The 19,702-nt window shown below is 39.3% G+C and overlaps 1 protein-coding gene across 12 annotated transcripts in view; it reads left to right on the top strand.

Moving 5' to 3' along the window:
- The window catches only part of LOC128763568 (chloride channel protein 2-like), a 144,415-nt gene that overhangs the window by 79,489 nt on the left and 45,224 nt on the right, over positions 1-19,702 (top strand). For 7 of the 12 annotated variants that reach the window (XR_008415662.1, XM_053872494.1, XM_053872495.1 and 4 more), the window contains 11 exons: positions 3,706-3,837; positions 4,665-4,793; positions 6,163-6,296; positions 9,197-9,274; positions 11,444-11,467; positions 11,871-11,949; positions 12,299-12,424; positions 12,770-12,854; positions 16,339-16,440; positions 17,441-17,525; positions 18,155-18,310. Coding sequence is in view for 11 of the 12 variants with exons in the window: in XM_053872494.1 (XP_053728469.1) it covers positions 3,706-3,837; positions 4,665-4,793; positions 6,163-6,296; positions 9,197-9,274; positions 11,444-11,467; positions 11,871-11,949; positions 12,299-12,424; positions 12,770-12,854; positions 16,339-16,440; positions 17,441-17,525; positions 18,155-18,310 (1,130 nt within the window). In the remaining variant the exon portion in view is untranslated. The remainder of the gene's footprint in view (positions 1-3,705; positions 3,838-4,664; positions 4,794-6,162; positions 6,297-9,196; positions 9,275-11,443; positions 11,468-11,870; positions 11,950-12,298; positions 12,425-12,769; positions 12,855-16,338; positions 16,441-17,440; positions 17,526-18,154; positions 18,311-19,702) is intronic. The other 5 variants (XM_053872499.1, XM_053872497.1, XM_053872502.1 and 2 more) reach the window with 1 other exon arrangement.

The following is a 19,702-nucleotide window of genomic DNA, read 5'->3' as shown; positions in this document are numbered from 1 at the left end:
TTATTTTAAATGTCAGTCATATCAAAGTGCCCATGTGACCTCACCTTTGCAGGTTGATGCTGCATCAGATTTGCCTTCATTAACTGTAACAGAATTAAGCTGCTGCTCTTAAACACAGTCAGGCTTTTCTAATTGAATCTCTACTTTCTACGTGCGCAGCCATAATAGATGTGGCGGCACGTGGACCGAGATCGGGCTCGTAGGTGTGACTGTGCTATGAGTGACGGCTTTAATGGAACACTCCTTCCCACCTTACGGACACATAGAGCAGATAGGGTTTTGACACAGAATCTGCCTCGGTAGTGACTTTACTTTTTGGTGTTTTTAGTGATAAAGAGAGTCAGGTTGATGATTCTTTGAGTCTGTAACGCACATCATGTTTAGTTATTAAAATGTCCATCACTTTAAGTAAGAAGATTTATATCTTGTTTTTTTTGTCCGATGAAACTGGGCTGCCATTTTATTGCAGCTTCTTTAGTGCTGCGGTCTGTTGCTTCGCACACTGGGTCCTAGGCAAGGGTTAGTGAGCCCTCCTCATGACCAAAATGGCATTTAAAGATATCCCATCTTATTTATATGCAAAAGTCTGTTTCTAGATAACGTGGAAAGACAAGGCTGATTGGTGCGAACCTCCACATTCCTGCAAACAAAGCCGAAACATCAGAAGTTCGACTTGAGTAATTTTTTTTTTCTGTGCGAAAACATATTTTCCACCCATGTGCATTGCGTTTTATAGTCCAGGCCAACAAACCAGGGAGCAAGTCAAGACCAAGAAAGTCCAAATAAACCTTCAAAACACCACCAAAGTCAAATCGAGCCTACATTTCCAACTAACCGATAGTTTTATTGAAAGACAAAAACAGACCCCTTTTATCCACAATAAGGTTCACAGTCAGAGCTGTCCTTAAACCTCATCTCTGAGGTAAAAGTATGGCTCAATAATTATCACAAAGTAAACATTCAGTCCCACAGACTCAAACAAAATGTTCAAACAAGACACTTGACCTGGGATTACTGCACCAAATTTGAGTGCTACAAAGCGGCTAACCAGATACTCCTTCCCTGGACATGTAGTCGATGACAAGAGGAGCGGTCTGTCTGGGTATAAGGCAACATTCCGGTGTTTGTGATGAGTAAAGTTTACCTTGCGGGTTTCATCTGTTTGTTATTCATTGAATTGAGAATTGAATTGAGAAAGTCTATATAGTTCATATGAAGTTTGCACCAAGTCGAATCCCTCCAGTGTAACTTTGCCACAACATTAACAACCTCGAGAATTTATAGAGTTGTTGATCAAAGCAAGATGGTCTGTGAATGCCACGGCCGGACGTCGATTTGCAGCGTCGCCAAGGCAACCTAAATTAGCCATGGTGAGGTTCTGTATGTGGGCATGATGTGTCTCGCCGCAGAGAGAGAGAGAGCGCAAAAGTGAACAAGTAGGAATAAACAGAAGTGATAAAGGAGGATTGAGAGGTGAGAGTGCTGAGGAAAGGAGGAGTGTAGGGCAGAAGATAAGGCCTGAGAGGCAGACGAGTAGATGAGAGGAAGAGTCAGGGGTTGGATGTGATTAGCAGCAGAGGCTGGAGAAGACTGAGATGGAGCGAGGGATGATGGGATCAGGGAGGAAAGGGGAGAGAGGGTAAGTTAGAGCGAGCTTGCTGCTTATTGCATGCCATGAAGAATAAAGACAGCAACCAGTCTGCTAGGTGTTTGTGTGTGTCGGGATTTTTAACTTTGTTATACGGGTCTGTGCCGGTATTGCATGGTGCTCGAGCCTGACACACACACACACACACACACACACAAACACACAAACACATACACACACACACTGGGTGACAGAGGCGTCCAGGAACATTGATAGCCTACTGTTTTGATGACGCAGAGCCACTGTCACACACACACACACACACACACACACACTTCTATCACACTTTCTATCCTTGTAGGCACATCGTAAGGTTTCTCATTGCCATAATGCTTTCCTCAGCCTCTCACCCTAAACCAAACCATCCAAAACACATGGTTTTCAGGACTCTGAATCAAACTTAAATATAATTATAATGACCCAGTTATTTTGACCATCCTTTCAAAATATACACACACAGAGGCCTGCTTACTATCTGTCTGTTTTAGTCAGAGTAGGTGTATAAGACGCTGCTGAGGGTGTTGATTGAGGAATGTGGGACTTGATCTAAAATTGTTTTCTGGCATTATTCTTCCCGTCGTCTTACATCACTCAAACATCTTTATCTTCTGTTGCCCAGCACACGAACAACGCTGCCAAGTAGTGATGTGCTGTTGAGGCTTCATGAAACAGTGTCTTAATTTTTAGAGCTCAGTGGGTGGCGGTCTTGGTTGAAAATGTTGAGATCCCGTTGAAATGGTTGTTCAAATCCAAAGGTTTTAGGGCAGAGTGTGCCATCTAGTGAGCTCTGAAAACAAGGACACTTCATGAAGCTTCGTCAGCCCATCACTATCGCTAAGCATTATGGCTATTTTTAAACATACAAATTCACATTATTGATTCATTCAATAATGTATAGTTATAGAAAATAAGAAATGAATATTGATTTTTCCGTTCCAAAGGGAAAACCTTGCGCTCAATGGCTTTTCCAAGGTGAGTAATTATACAACCCAAATGTGGTTTAACAACAGGAAAGAAACCAGAGAATGGAGTGGCTGAAAAGCTGCATGTGGTTGATACCCTCTGTAATTAATACAGAGCAATATAATAGCTCAATTTATCTACAAGAATACCTATAGTAATTCACAATGACTTTCGGTTTCTGCGACATGTTAAAGTCTGTAACCTCCCGGGAGAGAGAAAGTGAGCAGAAGTGGTGACAACTACAAACATTAAAAATGAGAAACCTCTGTACTGTTTCCTTCAAATTGAAGCTGATTATATCATGCATGTGAACCTGGCACTGGCTCCTGTCGCCGTGTTAAAGTGAGGCTGGCTCACTGAGGTGAGTAGAAACAGCTTGTTTGTGATTGACGTTGCGTGTATACATCAACAGTCCGGCTTCTTTGTTTAACAGTAACGTTAACCTTTGCTGGTCATGTCTTGTCACTCGCTTGCCCCCTTCCCTGATGCATAATACCAATGTATTAATAACACATCTTTTTTGGAAAATATGTCTAATGAAGTCTACCAGTCTTGAATTATGATGCTCTAATCCATCAAGAAAATTGACTATTATACCTGCCTTATACCTTTTGGTTGAAAAAAGGATCTCTGAATTATGCAAGGAATACAGCTGTTACTATTTCACTTGGTGTTTTACAATTTACTATAATTACAGAAATTAGAAAATAATCTGGCACCATGAGCTAGTATTCATGTGTTGTATATTTGCTATTTATGGTGAAATATTTGTGCAAGAATATGTGTGTATACAGTGTCATAAAAGTATTATTAGGTAAATGGAAAAATGTGCTGTGAAGTTAATGAGAAAAGGTCTGCTAAATATGCCGTATCATCATAGAAATGACCTGTCAGTGTTACTGTATGAAAAAAAAGGAAGAGGAAGTTAATAAAGGAATCATACTAAATGCAATAATAAATCTATAGGCTAATGGCTGTAGTGAAATCCACCTTGCTGGACTTTTCTCATGAACATCAGATGAAGCAGGGTGTCTCAGCTGCTGGGTTATGAGCGCCTACTTCACTCCATGTTCCTGTCTGCTCTCTCCTTGTAGTCTGCACGGTCCGCTGTCAGAAGTTCCTGATCTCTCGGGTTGGGGAGGACTGGATCTTCCTCATCATGCTGGGACTCCTCATGGCTCTGGTCAGCTGGGTGGTGGACTTCTGCATCGCCATCTGCCTACAAGGTGAGACGTCCGGGGAAGGTGGTCACTCAATAGGGGTTAAGAAGTAGAATTTCATTAATTCATTCATTACTGTAAATACTCAAAAAACAACTTACGATGAAACCCATTCAAGAAATAGAACTGATTCATTACTGCTTTCTGATTTCAAAATTGATGATTTCATTTGTGTTCAATAACCAACCAAAACCTTCTTAAATGACATGAAACCATGTGATCAGCGCTAAGATATTTGTCACGGGAAAGTCCAACCAGCAGCGGAACCAGGTGCAAGTCATGTCCATCAAATTTACTAAAGAAAATAAGAAGGAAAATAAAACATTGATGCAAATTGATGAGAAAATTGGAAAAACTGTATGATGAATAAATCATGAATAAAATTCTGAATAAAATTAATTTCATAAAACGTCTAAATATCTTTTTTCGTAAATAAACAAAAAAAGACAAGTAAAGTGGAAAAGAAAGTATCGCCATAAAATGTTCTAATTAATTTTTAAAACAGGTGCTTTCATGAACGTTTTTTACTGTTGAGGTGCCATCACTTTCTTTATAATTTTTTTCTTTTCAAGAACTTCCCCATGCTTGGTAACTATCACAAATTTGCAGCTGTCAAGTCCATTCAATGACACACTACTGCCACCATATTTGGTGGTATAAGTGTATTAAAACTGAGCGTCGCACAGCCCAGAGGTGTAAAACAAAAAAGCCCTGTGGTTAAGAATCACTGTCCGAGAAGTTAGCCTGCGTTCCTTTTCAGTCTCTCCCGTTTTTGTGTGTTGCTGACTGATGGAACTGTGTTTTATCTCTCTCCTATTGTTGTGTGTTCACAGCACAGAAGTGGATGTACGGGGGTCTGGACAGCAACGTCTTCCTGCAGTATCTGGCCTGGGTCACTTACCCTGTTGTTCTCATCACCTTCTCAGCTGGCTTCACCCAGATCCTTGCCCCGCAGGCTGTCGGTATGGTCGACCCACTTGAAACACCACACTGGAGTATGACATGTCTGAATGAAGTTTGACTCAGAAGCCACTGAACTGAATCCTCACTTAATTTCTTCATCTAAAATAATATTGTTCTTAGCGATGTCATCTTTCTCTGCTACCATGAACGCTTCCCGCTGTGCGCTTAAATGCTTGTTGCTACAGTGAAACTGTAGAGTGACGCTCTGTAATTGTCGCAGTCGTCTCTGCAGACTTGTTCCCTGAAGACCCGTCTGCTTCTCTGTCAGCCACCAGTGTGTGATAGAACTATAAACCGTAGCACAATCTCGTCCCAGCGGTGCTCCGTCCTGCCGCACGTCGACCTGTCGGAAATCATTTTGGCTGCTCGACCCTCACTGTCACTCTCTGTAACAAAGTTGGAATAGACGAGAGTGCTCCCGAGAATCCGAGAAGCCTCTTTCCACCGTTGATTCACACCTCTGCATCCTTCCTGAATTACAGTTTTAGCCCCAAGATTGCAATCCTCCTCTGTCCTCATAGTACTACCATGGTGTGGTGCCAGCTCCTCAGACTCACATCATCACGCCTGGCAGAGAGACTGACATTTCTTCGGTTTGCTTGGATTGAAAAACATCAAGTCCAAAAAATAAAACAAAACAAAAAAAACTAGTTTGAAATAATATTGACAATTTCCTTCAAGCTGAAGGCGTCTTGCTGTGTATTGTTGTGTTTAATTTGGTGATAAGAATAATTCTTTCTAAGGTGGTGGCCATCTGGCAAGGCCATGGACAGAAAGTGAGATTACATATAAACTCTGAAGTTTTTTTTTATCTGGCAAAGATAAATATGTCCCTTCATGAGGGAAGCAAACAAAATCAATGTCTTGTCAAAAATGGTATCTTATACATGGCGCTGAAATTCATAGAGATTTATTAGGATCAGATTAATGCAGACAACTTTGATTAATTAATCCATATAAGAAAAGATGAATCACTTTCTTTCTCCGGCAACATTTTTCAGTGCACTAATTCTAGGTGATGTCATAACCAAAACATCCATCTTGACAAAATTTAAAGTTTAAAGCTATCACTAGAGTGCTTCCACTCTGATTTTTAAGTCTTTGTGTACGGATTCAACTTAAATTTGATTACTCTGGCGTCAAATATTAAAATGCAATTAATTCACTATTGAACTGCTATTTCATTAGATAACTTTTAATAGGGTCTCGCTGCTAGTTTTGGCACTATCTCTTTGTTACTGAGTGAAAGAAACTGTTGAAAAGTGGAATGTTTGTGAGGGATTGCAATGTCTTGTCTTGAAATACCAAACAACTCTTATCTGCTCTGATCACTCAAATCATGTATTTGAAATGTGTGTGACATGGCAGGTTCAGGTATTCCGGAAATGAAGACCATCCTGCGAGGAGTCGTGCTGAAGGAGTACCTCACCTTTAAGACCTTTGTGGCGAAAGTCATCGGCCTCACCTGCGCACTGGGCAGTGGCATGCCCCTGGGAAAGGAGGTGAGGAGCACACACCTGTGTGATTTGCTTTCCACCTTCACCAACAGAAAATGAAGAAAAACACATATTCCTGAGTTTCAGTTAAGTGTTAAGGGGTTTCAAGGGATAGCTCCAGTCATCGCACTCAGCTAGAATAGACAGGTGTTTGTGACACAGCACAGGAAAACAACACCATTTCAGTATGGCTAAAATATTAAAGTGTATTTTACATTAAGAATGAAGCAGTTTGGTCAGAAAGTAGAAAGCACAACCGCTGTTCATCATGTGGGAGAGCTGTGGGAGGAAATGTCGTCTGGTGGTCTTGCACTGGATGCTCTACGGGAAAGAAAGCCCAGGTTGGAAGACTCATTTTGGCTGGAAATATTGCTTAAATAAAACATTTTGGTGGAAGGTTACAGCATTATTCACAGGGTTTATGTTATTTATTATTATTATTATTATTATTATTCTTTATTTATTTATTTGTTCATAATTAGAATGTTATTTTCAAAGAAAGCTGGTAATAATGTAATGAAGAACCAACAAAAATTGGTTGTAAAACAAAATAAAATAAAATAAAATAAAATAAAATCACTTGCCAGGCCAGATTTGGCTTCCGGATTTGACCTATCAAAGGTCAAATGCAGTCTCTGACATTAAAATCAGATTCAGGTTATAATTAAATTTCCTTTTGTCATTTTTGGTGTGTAGATGTTGAGTTAAAACTGGAGGTCATGGATGCGGTCACAATTGAGATGTTACATCTGCTCCTCTAATCGATATGCACATACACAACTATCAGGTTACAATACATCAGCATCCCGGAACTCCTTCATTCACATTCCTCTCTGCACCATGCCTGCAGCGTGAATAACAAATGAATCATAAATGGCTCACAGCGGGCGGATCTGCTCTGGTTCTGGTCCAGAAGTCTGAGTGGAGAGAAGAAAAAAAATCTTGAAAGAAAGGAGGAGATAATTTAGCAGGAGACATTTCAATCCTAGCGGGAGGGTTGGGAACGCTCGGAGAGATGTTGGTGTGTGTATGCGCCATGATCTTATGTAGATTACAGCTTCTCCATGTTGGTGCAAAAACATTTCAGGTAAGTGTGGCGCCCCCCTAAAGACCTTCTCGCCTAAAGACGCACACATACTGCCTCCCGGCTTTTATCTGTGTAAACTCCTGCAGCATTGACAGTTTGGATTCATGAAACGTTCCTCGATATTCTGCATCACTTTCCGGTTGCTTTCACTTTTAATCCTGTTAGTTCTGCTTCAAACTTCATCTCCTGAATTTTAATATCGACTGCAGATATTCTTGTTGGTGCGTTTCCAAGAAGTATTGTACAGAGTATGTTTATTCAACTCTTGTTGCCCTGAAGGAGTTTGCCCAAAAGTTGCTGGTCTATCGACCATCTTGAAGAGAAACTTTTAAAACAAATGCTATTTGACAATTTGGTTTGTAATCTTTTTACTTCCTCCATTAAACATTTACTTACTATTGCTGTGACACTCCCAATTAAGACTGCTCATGGCACAAGTGAAAAATCTGGAGCCACGTAAGTTATGGCATCTATTGCCAATGCATGTACAACTCCAAAATAAATGCAGACTATTGCAATGACACATATAACTGATATGAACTTCTCTGGCTGCTGTCAGTTGCCAGTACCTCAGCAACATCACATAAAACTGTAACATCTGGTCAAATAACTGCTGTCTCATGGAAAAAAAAACAACTTCTTTGTTCTTCCTTTTTTCCTCTTTTTTTCTTTTTTTTTTACTGTTTTTCATTTTTCCATATTTGTAGCTCCTGTTTTTTGATGTTCATCTTTTTTCTGTTTTTCTTCTTTCTTGTTGTTTTTTCATTTTCCGTTTCTTTCTTTTTTCTTCTTCCTTTTTTTATCATCATCATCATTATCATCTTCGTCTTCTACATTTCAACATGATGTTATGACCTTTTATTTTTAACATTTGACACACTGTATGAATCAACTTGTGACATACCATTATACTGCTTGCAAAGTGGACAGGAACAACTAACAAAAGATCAAAACATTCTGTCCATATTTTAAGAAAGAAACCAAGCTATTTATGCAGAACTAAGTCTTATAAAAATCGTGCCGATCAGTGTCAAGGACAAGGACATGTCTTTGGCATATATTCATGTCTTTGCAAAGACAAATGTTAGTTATTATACTTGTTGGTCTGTTCTAAATAGCATGGAGGGAAAAATGCACAGACAACATCTTAAAACAAGCTCTACATCTCTTCTTCAATCTGTAAAAGCTGATGTGATATTGGGTGAAACTTGTGCAACTTCTGCAACACCTACAGTCTCCACAACTCCTCAAGGAACGCACACATATCATCTACTGCGACAGTAGTTCCTCTGCTACTGCTTGACTACCATAATTACTTGAAAAACTACTGTGTTAAAGTGCAACTTACAGCAAACTTATAATAGAAGGCACAGTGCTGGTGTTCTCTGCATTACATGAGTCTGTCACCAAGGTCTGCTAAGAATCATTTTTCATTCAAATATTGGTTACATAAAAGGATTTGGTGCAAGGTTGAAGCATTATTCTGATAATGTATTTATTTTTGTACCTTTTTAGTACTGTGCCAAAAAGTTTGGTCATAATTAAAGTAAATACATTTAGTATAGTTTTCCTACGTGTCTGTTGCTGTGCGAAAAAAATATATACTGAGCCAAAGCATTAGAAGTGATATCCATACTGGACCGGAGTTTGTACAACTGACTTACTGTTACCAGTTATCAATAACTACAAACCATCAATAACTACAGCTACTTTAAGTACTTCAACTGTACCAACTCCATGTACTATTACATCTACCTTGTCGCACAACAGCTGTAAACTATCAGTAAAACATCCTGAGACTGTTTTCTTTTCCTTTCAGGGTCCTTTCGTACACATCGCAAGTCTTTGTGCTGCTTTACTGAGCAAGTTCATGTCACTGTTTGGAGGGATCTACGAGGTAATGTCAAATAACATCTTTAGCAAATGAGATGTGAGAAATTTTGTGTTCGTTGCTTTCTGAAGTATTTGATGAATTACTTTATGAATATTCTTTTGACTGTCAGAATGATAACAGAATGAAGTTAAATAAAATATGCAAGTAATGTAGTGTCTACATTTTTCCAGTAATTTTAATGAATTGTTTTACATTTTGTTATTATCTAGTAATATATAGTAATGTACCAAATAACAGGTACATTTTGATGTGAAATGCAGCTCGTTCCCTCTTAATTATTGTGCTGACTCGTCTTCTAAAGCACGACAACATTATTTTGTATCGTGTGTTGAAGTGGTTGACATGAAATGGCTAAGGAATGTGACTATTGATGTTAAATCACAACCTCAGATCTGAAATCTACCTCTTCATCAGTGTTGCTGATGCTCTGACTCGCTGTAGGTGTCAGCAGTTTCTTATTCATAAAAGTTTGATCACAATAGCAGATGTTTTATCAAGCTGAGCTCGGCACAGTCCTGTGAGGAAGAGGAGCAGAGAGAGACTGCTAAGGGAGAGAGCGAGCGAGAGAGAGGGAGGGGAGGAGGAACAAGAAAGCAGAGGAATGAGACCGAAGATGAGAGGGAAAAGTAATTTCTCACAAGGCCGCCGTCTGATGTGATGTTTTAAAATGTCTGGTGGTTGTGTTTGCTGGAGTGAAGCCTTGACGTTTGACTGTGACAGCAGACATAATTTTAGTGTGCTTACTTTTGTCTGTCCTTAAACTTGCTTGTTCCTCTCAAATGAAAGGAAGAAAATACAGCCTTATATTTTTCCCAGCAAGATTTAGTCAACAAACAATGTGTCCTATAAATGTTTAATGACCTTTATATCGGTCAAGAAGCGAGATCTTTCAAGCTACAGAGATGAGCTTGAGAGGGATGCAGCCACCAAGTTTGGAATTATTCAGCAGAAGGGGGAAAAAAGCAGTGAGGACGCAGATTGAGCAGAGGAAGCAGTATCTTCATCTTCTCTTCTCCGTCTTCCTCCTCCCAGTGGGAAAACAAGTCATTAAGGTTGAAGGGAGCGAGAGAAAATCTTCACTCTCATCTGTTTTCTGACGATTTCTGCATCTCTCTCTCTGGGGGTTTAAATGTTTGGGTGTTGGCCAGGATTGACGAACACTGTGAGGCAGTGAGATGTTCGCAAGGGTTGCAAGATGGACTGTAAGAAAGGCTCACTCAGATAGACTTAGACTGGTATGACGGAGTTATTCTTCCACATTTACCTCTTGGGTGTCAAATGCAACAGCAACGTGTGGGGCAGTTCGCAGACATACAGCTCACAATAAGTGCTCAACAACAACAATTTTAAAGACATCACAACAATCTTATAAATTGTAACACAATGTAAATGTGTTAAATGAAAAAAAAGCCAAAAGATTTTTTCAAGATTTGTGATTACAAATTTAATTTTTGACACATTTGACTTAGTAAAATATATATTTTACTGTGTTTTTTTAAGGTTTTGTCTTGCAATAACTTAGTCATATTTAAGTTTCATTGGGTATTTTTAAATATTTATGGTCAATTAAATATGTCAAATTGACATATTATTTTAACTTTATTCTATAATGACATAGTTGGTGATCAAATACAATAACAACAAAATACAATATTGCTATGCAGTTTAGACATGTTTTGATTTTTTCATGGAGATAACATATTCTAACATCTATTTAGTTTTTTATTTATTTATTTTTATTTGGTCATAAGTCAATATTAAGGTTATGAGCTGTTGTATGGTTTTATTTTGGTCATATTGTGTGCGAAGTTATGCTCTTTCCTATTGAATTCTTCCCAAACGCTTTTTCTTTTTTTGTCTTTTAAAAACTAATTACATACTACACCGTAACATACTAAGAAATGATGCTATGTATTTTGGAGCACATAATTTTTCACAGATATCACATATCGGAATGAAGCATTACATCTTTTTTTAAATACATGCTGAATTTTTTAATGTATTTTTTCATTTTGTCATAAGTAATTATTGTTATTAATTGATGTTGTGTGCTATTTTTATTTTTTATTTTTTGTTGAATTTTTTCTAATTCAACACAAAACTGATCTTTGACTGACAATCCAAGTACACTGGCAATGATAACTTGTTTTAATGATGTCATGCTGCTTGAAGGAAGCCAGTCTGATAGGGCTGAAGGTAAGTTAGTGTGCCTGTTCGTTTAATCTCACTCATCATGAATCTGTTTTACTTCCATCCTGTTTTACTTCCGCTCTCTCCGTCTCCAATGTCCTCATCTGCTGACAAAAAATCGAAGGAGAACAAGATGTTCTGGATTCCATCCCTTGTAAATGTTCCTTAAAAGCTTTTTCATCATGGCTTTGCCGTTTTGAACTTGTTCTCCCTTTGATAACTTCTACATCAATTTTTTTCCACCTTTTTTTTTGTCAGTGCAGTGAAATTTCCTTGATCCTGAAGATGTTTGCCCGGTTCCCAAACACACTTAATGTCATCATTCTTAACATTATTATACACTTTTTTTTTGATCAGGTAACTTCAGATTGTTTTGTTTGTATTGCATCATATTGTATTTGTATTTCAGAACGAGTCCCGAAATATTGAGATGCTGGCAGCTGCCTGTGCCGTGGGAGTGGGCTGCTGTTTTGCTGCCCCCATCGGAGGTGAGTACAAGTAGAAGACCCTGTGATGAGGTTCGACCCTGTTGACCCCTCCTTCTCCTTACAGCTTTCTTTGTGTGAGAAATTAGTACAATACACTCCAGTATCTGTAATAGTCAGAATTAAAGTGCTGCTTCATGTGAAATGGTTTGCTAGAAAAATACATGTGGACCATGCATTTCAGCTTGTATAAAGCTTCAGCTTCAACTTACAGGGAGACCTCCTTTGAAAGCTTCCAATAAAGGGGTTTTGTCGATGAAAACAAAGTAGCAATCTTTCATTTTGATTTGACAACCATTTTGAGGCTGAAAACAGCTCTTGAAGTTATTACTGAATGAATGTGTGTTTACAGGTGTGTTGTTCAGCATCGAAGTAACGTCCACGTTCTTTGCGGTGAGAAACTACTGGCGAGGATTTTTTGCAGCAACCTTCAGTGCCTTCATCTTCCGAGTACTTGCTGTGTGGAATAAAGACGAAGGTTAGCGTCGTCATGACTGTGGCTATACATGTACAACACAGACACTATGTTTGGTAACCTCACACACACAAACATAACGACAATATCCATCCAGATCTTCTCCATGAAAAGCTGCCATCTTTTTAGCAGTGATGCAATAGATAATATCAGTCACAGTAGTAGCAGCTTCAAAGTTTCCAGTAGTATTGTAGTTTGCGGACTCACGCTGTGCCATCTACTAAGCTGTGCTGTTGTCAGAAACGCTATTTGTACTCATAGAGAGGCGGATAATTTTGCTGTCAAACAGAGCTTTTATTCTATCATGGTTGCCCTCTGTTCTGAGTCTGTCATTTCTTTTTTTAACAGAAACCATCACAGCCCTTTTTAAGACGCGCTTCCGCCTCGACTTCCCATTTGACCTCCAAGAGCTTCCTGCGTTTGCAGTCATTGGGTAAATACAAACATAAAATAAAAATAAAATAATGTATATATATATATATATATATATATATATATATATATATATATATATATATATATATATATATATATATATATATATATATATATACATTTATCTCAAGAATTAATATTTTCATTAAATTGTTTATATAGTTCTTTTAAAATATAGATATACCGTATTTTCCGGACTACAGAGCGCACCGGAATATTAGCCGCACCCACCAAATCTAAGAAGGAAAATGGATCTTGTTCATACATAAGCCGCACCGCTCTATAAGCCGCGGGTGCACCGTTGCTGTCTGCGCCACAGAAAATGCATGAGGATCACTTCTAGCGATCCTCTAGTACTAGTTTTGAAAACGGGGTCCAGTGTCGAGACTGACTCATGAAACAATCTTGCCAATGTTCTGAACTCCAGTCATGAACTCCTCACATCTTATTTACATTTAAAGTGTTCAGAAAGCGCTGTTTTCACCCTCCAGTAGATCGTCTCTGTCAGCAGAGCTGCGGACACAAACAGCGCAATTTGAGCGCTTTAAAGGTAAATAAAACGCCCGTGATGTCATCGGTTTGATGTGACGAAGCTCAATATTTTTGCCAGCAAAGAGCATGCTCATTAGACTCTAAAAACTCGGGATGCTCCGAGAGACAGGGAGAGCACTCAGCTGAAGTAGCTGTCTTCATCCTCTTTCATGAAAGTTCTCACTCTGGACGGTTGCAAACGTTTCAGATTGACCGCGAACGCTGCATCTGACACACACAAGACTGCAGCGGATTCGGTCCCGGTTGATTCCGTCTTAAAACGACACCTGAGAAAGGATGCTCATCTGGCGCGGTGAAATTAATGATTATTTCTCGGGCAATATGCTTCGCGTTCTGAACGTCACGCTCAGACCGGCGAGTGTCGCGAGTGACCGCTGGTTCTTGTAGTTTCACTTTCATGAGCACCAGAAAACTCTCTGTGCTCCGTCAAGTGCTGGTGTTTTAAATATCGTATTGAATTCGTGGCGTTGACGCCCTTTAACGTGCATGTGCTGCAGGATGCAAACTTGACATGACAGACTGAAAAAAGCTTCCGCATTAGACACGCCGTTGCCAAGCGAGTGGCGAGTCGGGAGGGAGGAGCAGACGCATCACAAACCGCGGGCGGCGCCTCATCAGAACGGCTGCTGTCACATGTGATCGGATTTTGTGACCAGCAATGACAGGCAGTGGTCGGCATTCACAGATCACAACGAGTTCAGCCTTTCATAATCGGTGGCCGATTGATTGGAATATCCCTGTAAAAATCAATATATTAGCCGCATCGTTTTATAAGCCGCAGGGTTCAGATCGCGAGAAAAAAGTAGCGACTTATAGTCCGGAAATTACGGTAATCATATTTTTTATCAGTTTATTTTATAAAACATTTCTGACAAAATTATTTGTACAAAAGTTGCTTGTATCAGTAGACATTTTCTACTATTCTACTAAAAATAATTGGCACTGATGAATAATAAGTAATCACTAAAATTAAATTGACCAATTCACTAGTTTTTTCACTTCAGTGAAATTTTTTTGGGAAATATTCAAATCCTAAAACATCAAATTTATTTTCATAAACTGGTTAATCTTTGCTTTGTCGCTTTTCGACTGTCTCCTGGCATGAAAACAACATCGCGACTGTGTGATGAAAGCATTTGCCTGTGGTGATGTTGATGAAGTCCCTGATGGAGTATATTTTCAGTCTCAACAGTTGTTGTTTTTCTTGTTCTGCCTTTGGCGAGGAATGATTCCATGACTGAGGATGGGACCACAGGCTAATGCAAAGATGTTGGCGAGAAAAGAGATGGGTCATAAATAGTGAATGAAGCTGGAAGAGAGCTTTGTAAGAAACCTAAAAAGTGTTTCCATTGCCAGTTGTTTCCTGATGGCTGCGGCTTCACACTTGAAATGTTAGCCTCGCGCTCATCCGTGTGTGTCGGAGATACTGTACCTAGTCTGCTATGTAGTAGTGTCTCTTTTGAACCCGCACTAATCTGTGAAGCAGAGAAAGGCAGCCTCAGTTTACTGCACTAGAAAGTGAAGGACACTCACCTTCTGTCAGTTCAGGTCCTCAGGCGTTTGACTTATGCTTACAAAAAAAAACAAATAAGAGCTATGTGTTCGTAGAGATTCATGGAACATGTATGCAAAAACTTCTTAGTCCATCACCACTGAGATGATGAATGCAATTGATTTTTTTTTTTCATTCGATTGTGTAGCTTGTTGAGGAAGATATTAATGATTATTTACCTGTTTCATTCTGTGGTGGCTCTTGCACTGTTGTGCATGTGACCATGAAGACAGAAACGCTTGAAAAACAAGACCAAAAATTTTGCCAGAAAGTTATTACGCTTGGAGGAGGAAACACAATTTTTTTTCTGGAGTTGATCAAAGAAACAAACGTTTATTTCTGGATGGAAAACAGCAAAGAAACATCAGCTGAGTTTGTTGTGTGCTTTGTGGCTGACGCTCTCTGATGATGTCATCTTGTGGCGCATTCACCTCAATAATGGCAAAATAAAAACAGATGGAAATGGCATGTAGTTTCTTTTTGCTTTTTTTTTTTTACCTATTTTGCTAAAAATGTCAAAACATTCAGATGGAAACCTTATGACTTATGACTTATGAGGGAGTATTGCTTTATAAATTCCTGATGATTGACTCTTTTCATGGCTGTCATTTCATCCCCACAGCTGAGCCACTCATCCGAGTAGCTTGACTTGATTTATGCACTATAACTAATGCCTTTTTTCTTATTTTTAACGCTTCGCAGCTGTCAATGTTGGACATAGGTGTCTTGAATGAAGGGATCAATAACCAGACAAACAGTCATTTGCCGTCATTTGCAAAACAGATGGCTAGCTGGATCTCTAAAATGTTGCTTGTGGAAGAGCTTTATGAGGGTGTACCAGTCACCAGTTGGGCTGAAGTTGTGTCTTCGGCGTGGCTTACGCTAGTCGTTGCTTGGTAACATCTTATTTTGATTGTCACTCATTGAACACAAGCCACTCCTTTCTCCTGTTCCACATAAATTGTTGGCTTTGTCCCTCCCTGCCGACATCTTCACAAATGTTTTCATTAATTTGACAGTGTTTGATGGAATTATTTTTGCACTACATAGATTTATAAACGTTTTTTAGCCTGCGACCTCGTCTTGGTCTAGTGTTTTTCTCCACTCCCACTCCCTCGTATCGCCCTAAAGAGGACTCCCACTGTGCTTTTAAAACAAGTGCTTATGTAAACCTCTTTCTCTCGCTGCCTTCCTCTCCCACTCGTATCCCTGTTTGACGGTTCAGCTCCCCTGGTTCTGTCTCTGCTCCTTGTTTATTCTTTTTCTGTGGCTCTATATTAACTCATATACGCTCTTTTACGTGAAGAATGTTTTCAACCGGGGCTTCACTTAGTTCTCAAATGTTTAATGACCGTATGCATGCTCCTGTTCCCTGCAGAATCGCCAGTGGCTTTGGAGGGGCATTGTTTGTTTACCTAAACCGACTGATTGTCCAATTCATCAGGAAACAGAAGGCCATCAACCGATTCCTCATGAAGAAGTAAGTCAGAACGGCTAACCTCCCACCACCTGGCCATTCTAAAATCAGTCAACCTGCTACCCAAATAAATCTCAGTGAGTTGTGGTAGTAGAAAATGTGCCTTTCTATGAGGTAGTCTGGAGTATCTTAGAAGTAGGTTTCATACAAGACATGTATGAGGGCAGTGGTGCAGGGGTTTTGGAGGGACTCAAAGTGAGAGTAGGCGATATCAGGGACGAGCGCTCAGGCTCTTTGCTTTGATAGTCTGGCACATGAGGTTTGGGAGGAGTCTCCGTGGACATTGATGTTTGCTGATTATGTGGGGATTTATGCTGAGAGTAAAATGATAGATGTGACTGGGAAGGCTGCACATAAGCTGGTGAGATGGAGGAGTTGCTTTGATGGGAAGTGCAGAAAGAAATTGTAGCAATCAATCACATTATTTTCAGCACCACCTTTTTCTTGTCACCTGTAAAGCCTCTCTAGTTTCAATTCATGTAAACGATCAACTTGCTTGCTATAAAAGAAAAGATTTGTCATTCATTTGATGGCCTACTAACCACTGAGAAAACCCACAATTTTCCTACTATTAGTTACAAGAGATGCCAAATGCTTTTGTTTGTTGTAAGAGTCAAAACCTCTTACAACAAACCAGAAGAACTACTAGCTGAACAAATAAACCAATTCATCGACATGACCGATCATTTCTTTGTATTAGCTGTGCTCAACGTTCCATTCATTCTTTATTTTCAAGCATAATGAGGCAGATGGAAGGGTTAATTCTGCTTTCACTACCAATGAGAATTAGGGGATTAAGCTAGCATCCCAGTCTTCATTCAAAAATCTCAACATTGAGTAAGTTACTTTTGCTATATCAGCAAAATTTCAGTTTTAATTCAGGTGATCAAAGAGAAGTGCTTTCCATTAAGCTCTGTTAATTGACCGACCTGCTTGTTCTCATTTTTTCTTTGTGCCCTCTTTATTGCTGTCTCTGTCTGACCTCCATCCTAATCTCTCTCAGACGTCTGCTATATCCAGCGCTGGTAACTCTACTTGTTTCCACGCTCACGTTCCCTCCAGGCTTCGGGCAGTTTATGGCTGGCAAGGTAAGTTTCCTCCACTACACCCACATGCTGTTGTGTTTAATGCACCGCCAGTGTTCCAGCCTTGTAATCCTGGAGCGACCTGTTAGTAACCTTTCCAGAAAAAAAAAACAGCAACAGATTTTTGTATGTTTATGTTTAGTTTTCCTTGCGCCATCACAGCAGTAAAGAAGTTCAGAGGTCCAGATGTTTACATCACCCTATAACTCAACAGACATTTAAGTGTGGAATGTGATGTTGCTATTCTGGTGACTTATTAATGTGTGTGCCACCTGTTTTTAATTCCACCCTCCACACACACACCCACACACACACCCACACACACTCGCACTCCTGAGTTTTCCTTCTAATGAGAGTGGGTGAAAGCATCTTTGGGAGCACTAAATCCACCCTCACTGACATGAATTGGTCCCCTCTGGAGTGCCCACTCAAAATTTAAATCCTAAATCCATCATGACATATTGGCACTTGAGGCACTGTTGAAATGTCAGAAGAAGATATGATGTCATTATCAGCTGCCTAAATACATTTAAACTAAACACGCTTTTTTTTTTCATCTTTTGGCACAGATTGTGATACAGTGAAAAAGTACAGCATATTGATTCTATGTTTTGACTTCCTGTCACCTCTAGCTGACTCAAAAAGAGTCTCTGGTGACGCTGCTGGACAACCGGACCTGGGCCAAGCAAGGTATCGCTGAAGAGTTTAACTACCTGCACAACTCGCAGGCCTGGCAACACCCACAAGTCAACGTCTTCGTGACACTAGTCCTCTTCATAGTCATGAAGGTAGGTCATGTGTACAACACTTAAAGCTTCATAAACTGTTAATACCTTCCAATTGATAGGGTCGATTACTCTGAGAAAAGCACACTTTATCTCTATATCATTGACCTATAATGATCCCTTTTTTCTGACCAATAGCTTAAAATTCTAGTAAAAAAGCCAAGCTGGGTAAGAAACTGCGTGTTGCATTAGAGCAACCATAAATATTTAATGACTGAATCACGTTAATGCTGTTCAAGCAGCGACCGTATGTTCACTCTACAAGTTAATATGTGCTGAGCTTCTACTTTGATTTGTACAAAACCCTGCATTGCTCAGAAATCTCTCTGCCTTTCCTACTATGAAATGATAAAAAGAAGCAGTCACTTTAAGATAAGAAAGTTCCAAGTTATTGTCTGAATATAACTAATCTCTCCTTTCTCATTATGTAAGGAGATGTCAGGCTGAAAAAAAGTTATCTTCCTCTGAGACTTTTAAACTTTTGCCCTATTACAATGCGGTGTAATGTACTTTAAAGTGCTGATGTGCTTACAAAGTTGGAGCAACTGAATACATCACTGTAACCAATGCAACTGGAGCTGGGTTTAATTCGCCATTCACTTTTGAGCACTTTAAAATCCTCGTAGACATTTTCCATTTTTTAAAATATGCCATCTTCAGTATGAAATTGATAATCCGGTGACATTTCTAAAAGATTCAAGGGTGTGCATCCGAACATATTCCGCCTTTGAGGCGACCCGGTCTCACAGCAGTTCTGCTCATGTAATTTTAATTGAATCATCCGTTCTGACATCTGAAGCCTGATAAGATATTTTGGACACGCCTGATATTTAAAAAATGTCATGATGTGCTAATAATTATTCCAAACCTGAATGAATACTTCCTGCCTGAGATTAAAATATATTTTTTTGTCGAACATTTTGGCTTCTATTCTAAGTTCACAGTAAATGATCAAAATCATGGCTGCTACCTTTGGTAGTAAATGTGACTATATGTTTTACACATAGTCAAACAGCTGACCTTGCATAAACCAGGTTAGTGCTATTAAGTGTATAGCAGCAGGTAGTAGTAACAACTGTTGGGTAATATGAGAAGCATTTGACTGTATGTCAGCCAAATACACAGTTAATTTTCCTTTTTCTTCGCATCGCATCTGCAGAACACAATACACACACATATATATCAATGTCAATATTAATGTTATTATTATATTATGATATCTTATATATTATGTTATTTGAATCAGATGTTTGTTATTTACAAAGCGAGTTGTTAAGTTAGTCATTGTCATTGTGTGTCGGGAGCAGAATGGAATGAGGGCAGGGTCATAGGCTGTGTGTGGGCCTTTGGACACCCGGTTTCAAAATCCTAGCTAAAAGCCTGGTGTACACACAT

The sequence above is a fragment of the Synchiropus splendidus genome, chromosome 8 (genome assembly GCF_027744825.2).
Source record: "Synchiropus splendidus isolate RoL2022-P1 chromosome 8, RoL_Sspl_1.0, whole genome shotgun sequence".
In the NCBI taxonomy this organism is placed as follows: Eukaryota; Metazoa; Chordata; class Actinopteri; order Syngnathiformes; family Callionymidae; genus Synchiropus; species Synchiropus splendidus.
Note: the sequence above shows the minus strand (reverse complement) of the source record. Positions and strands in the feature narration are given on the sequence as shown.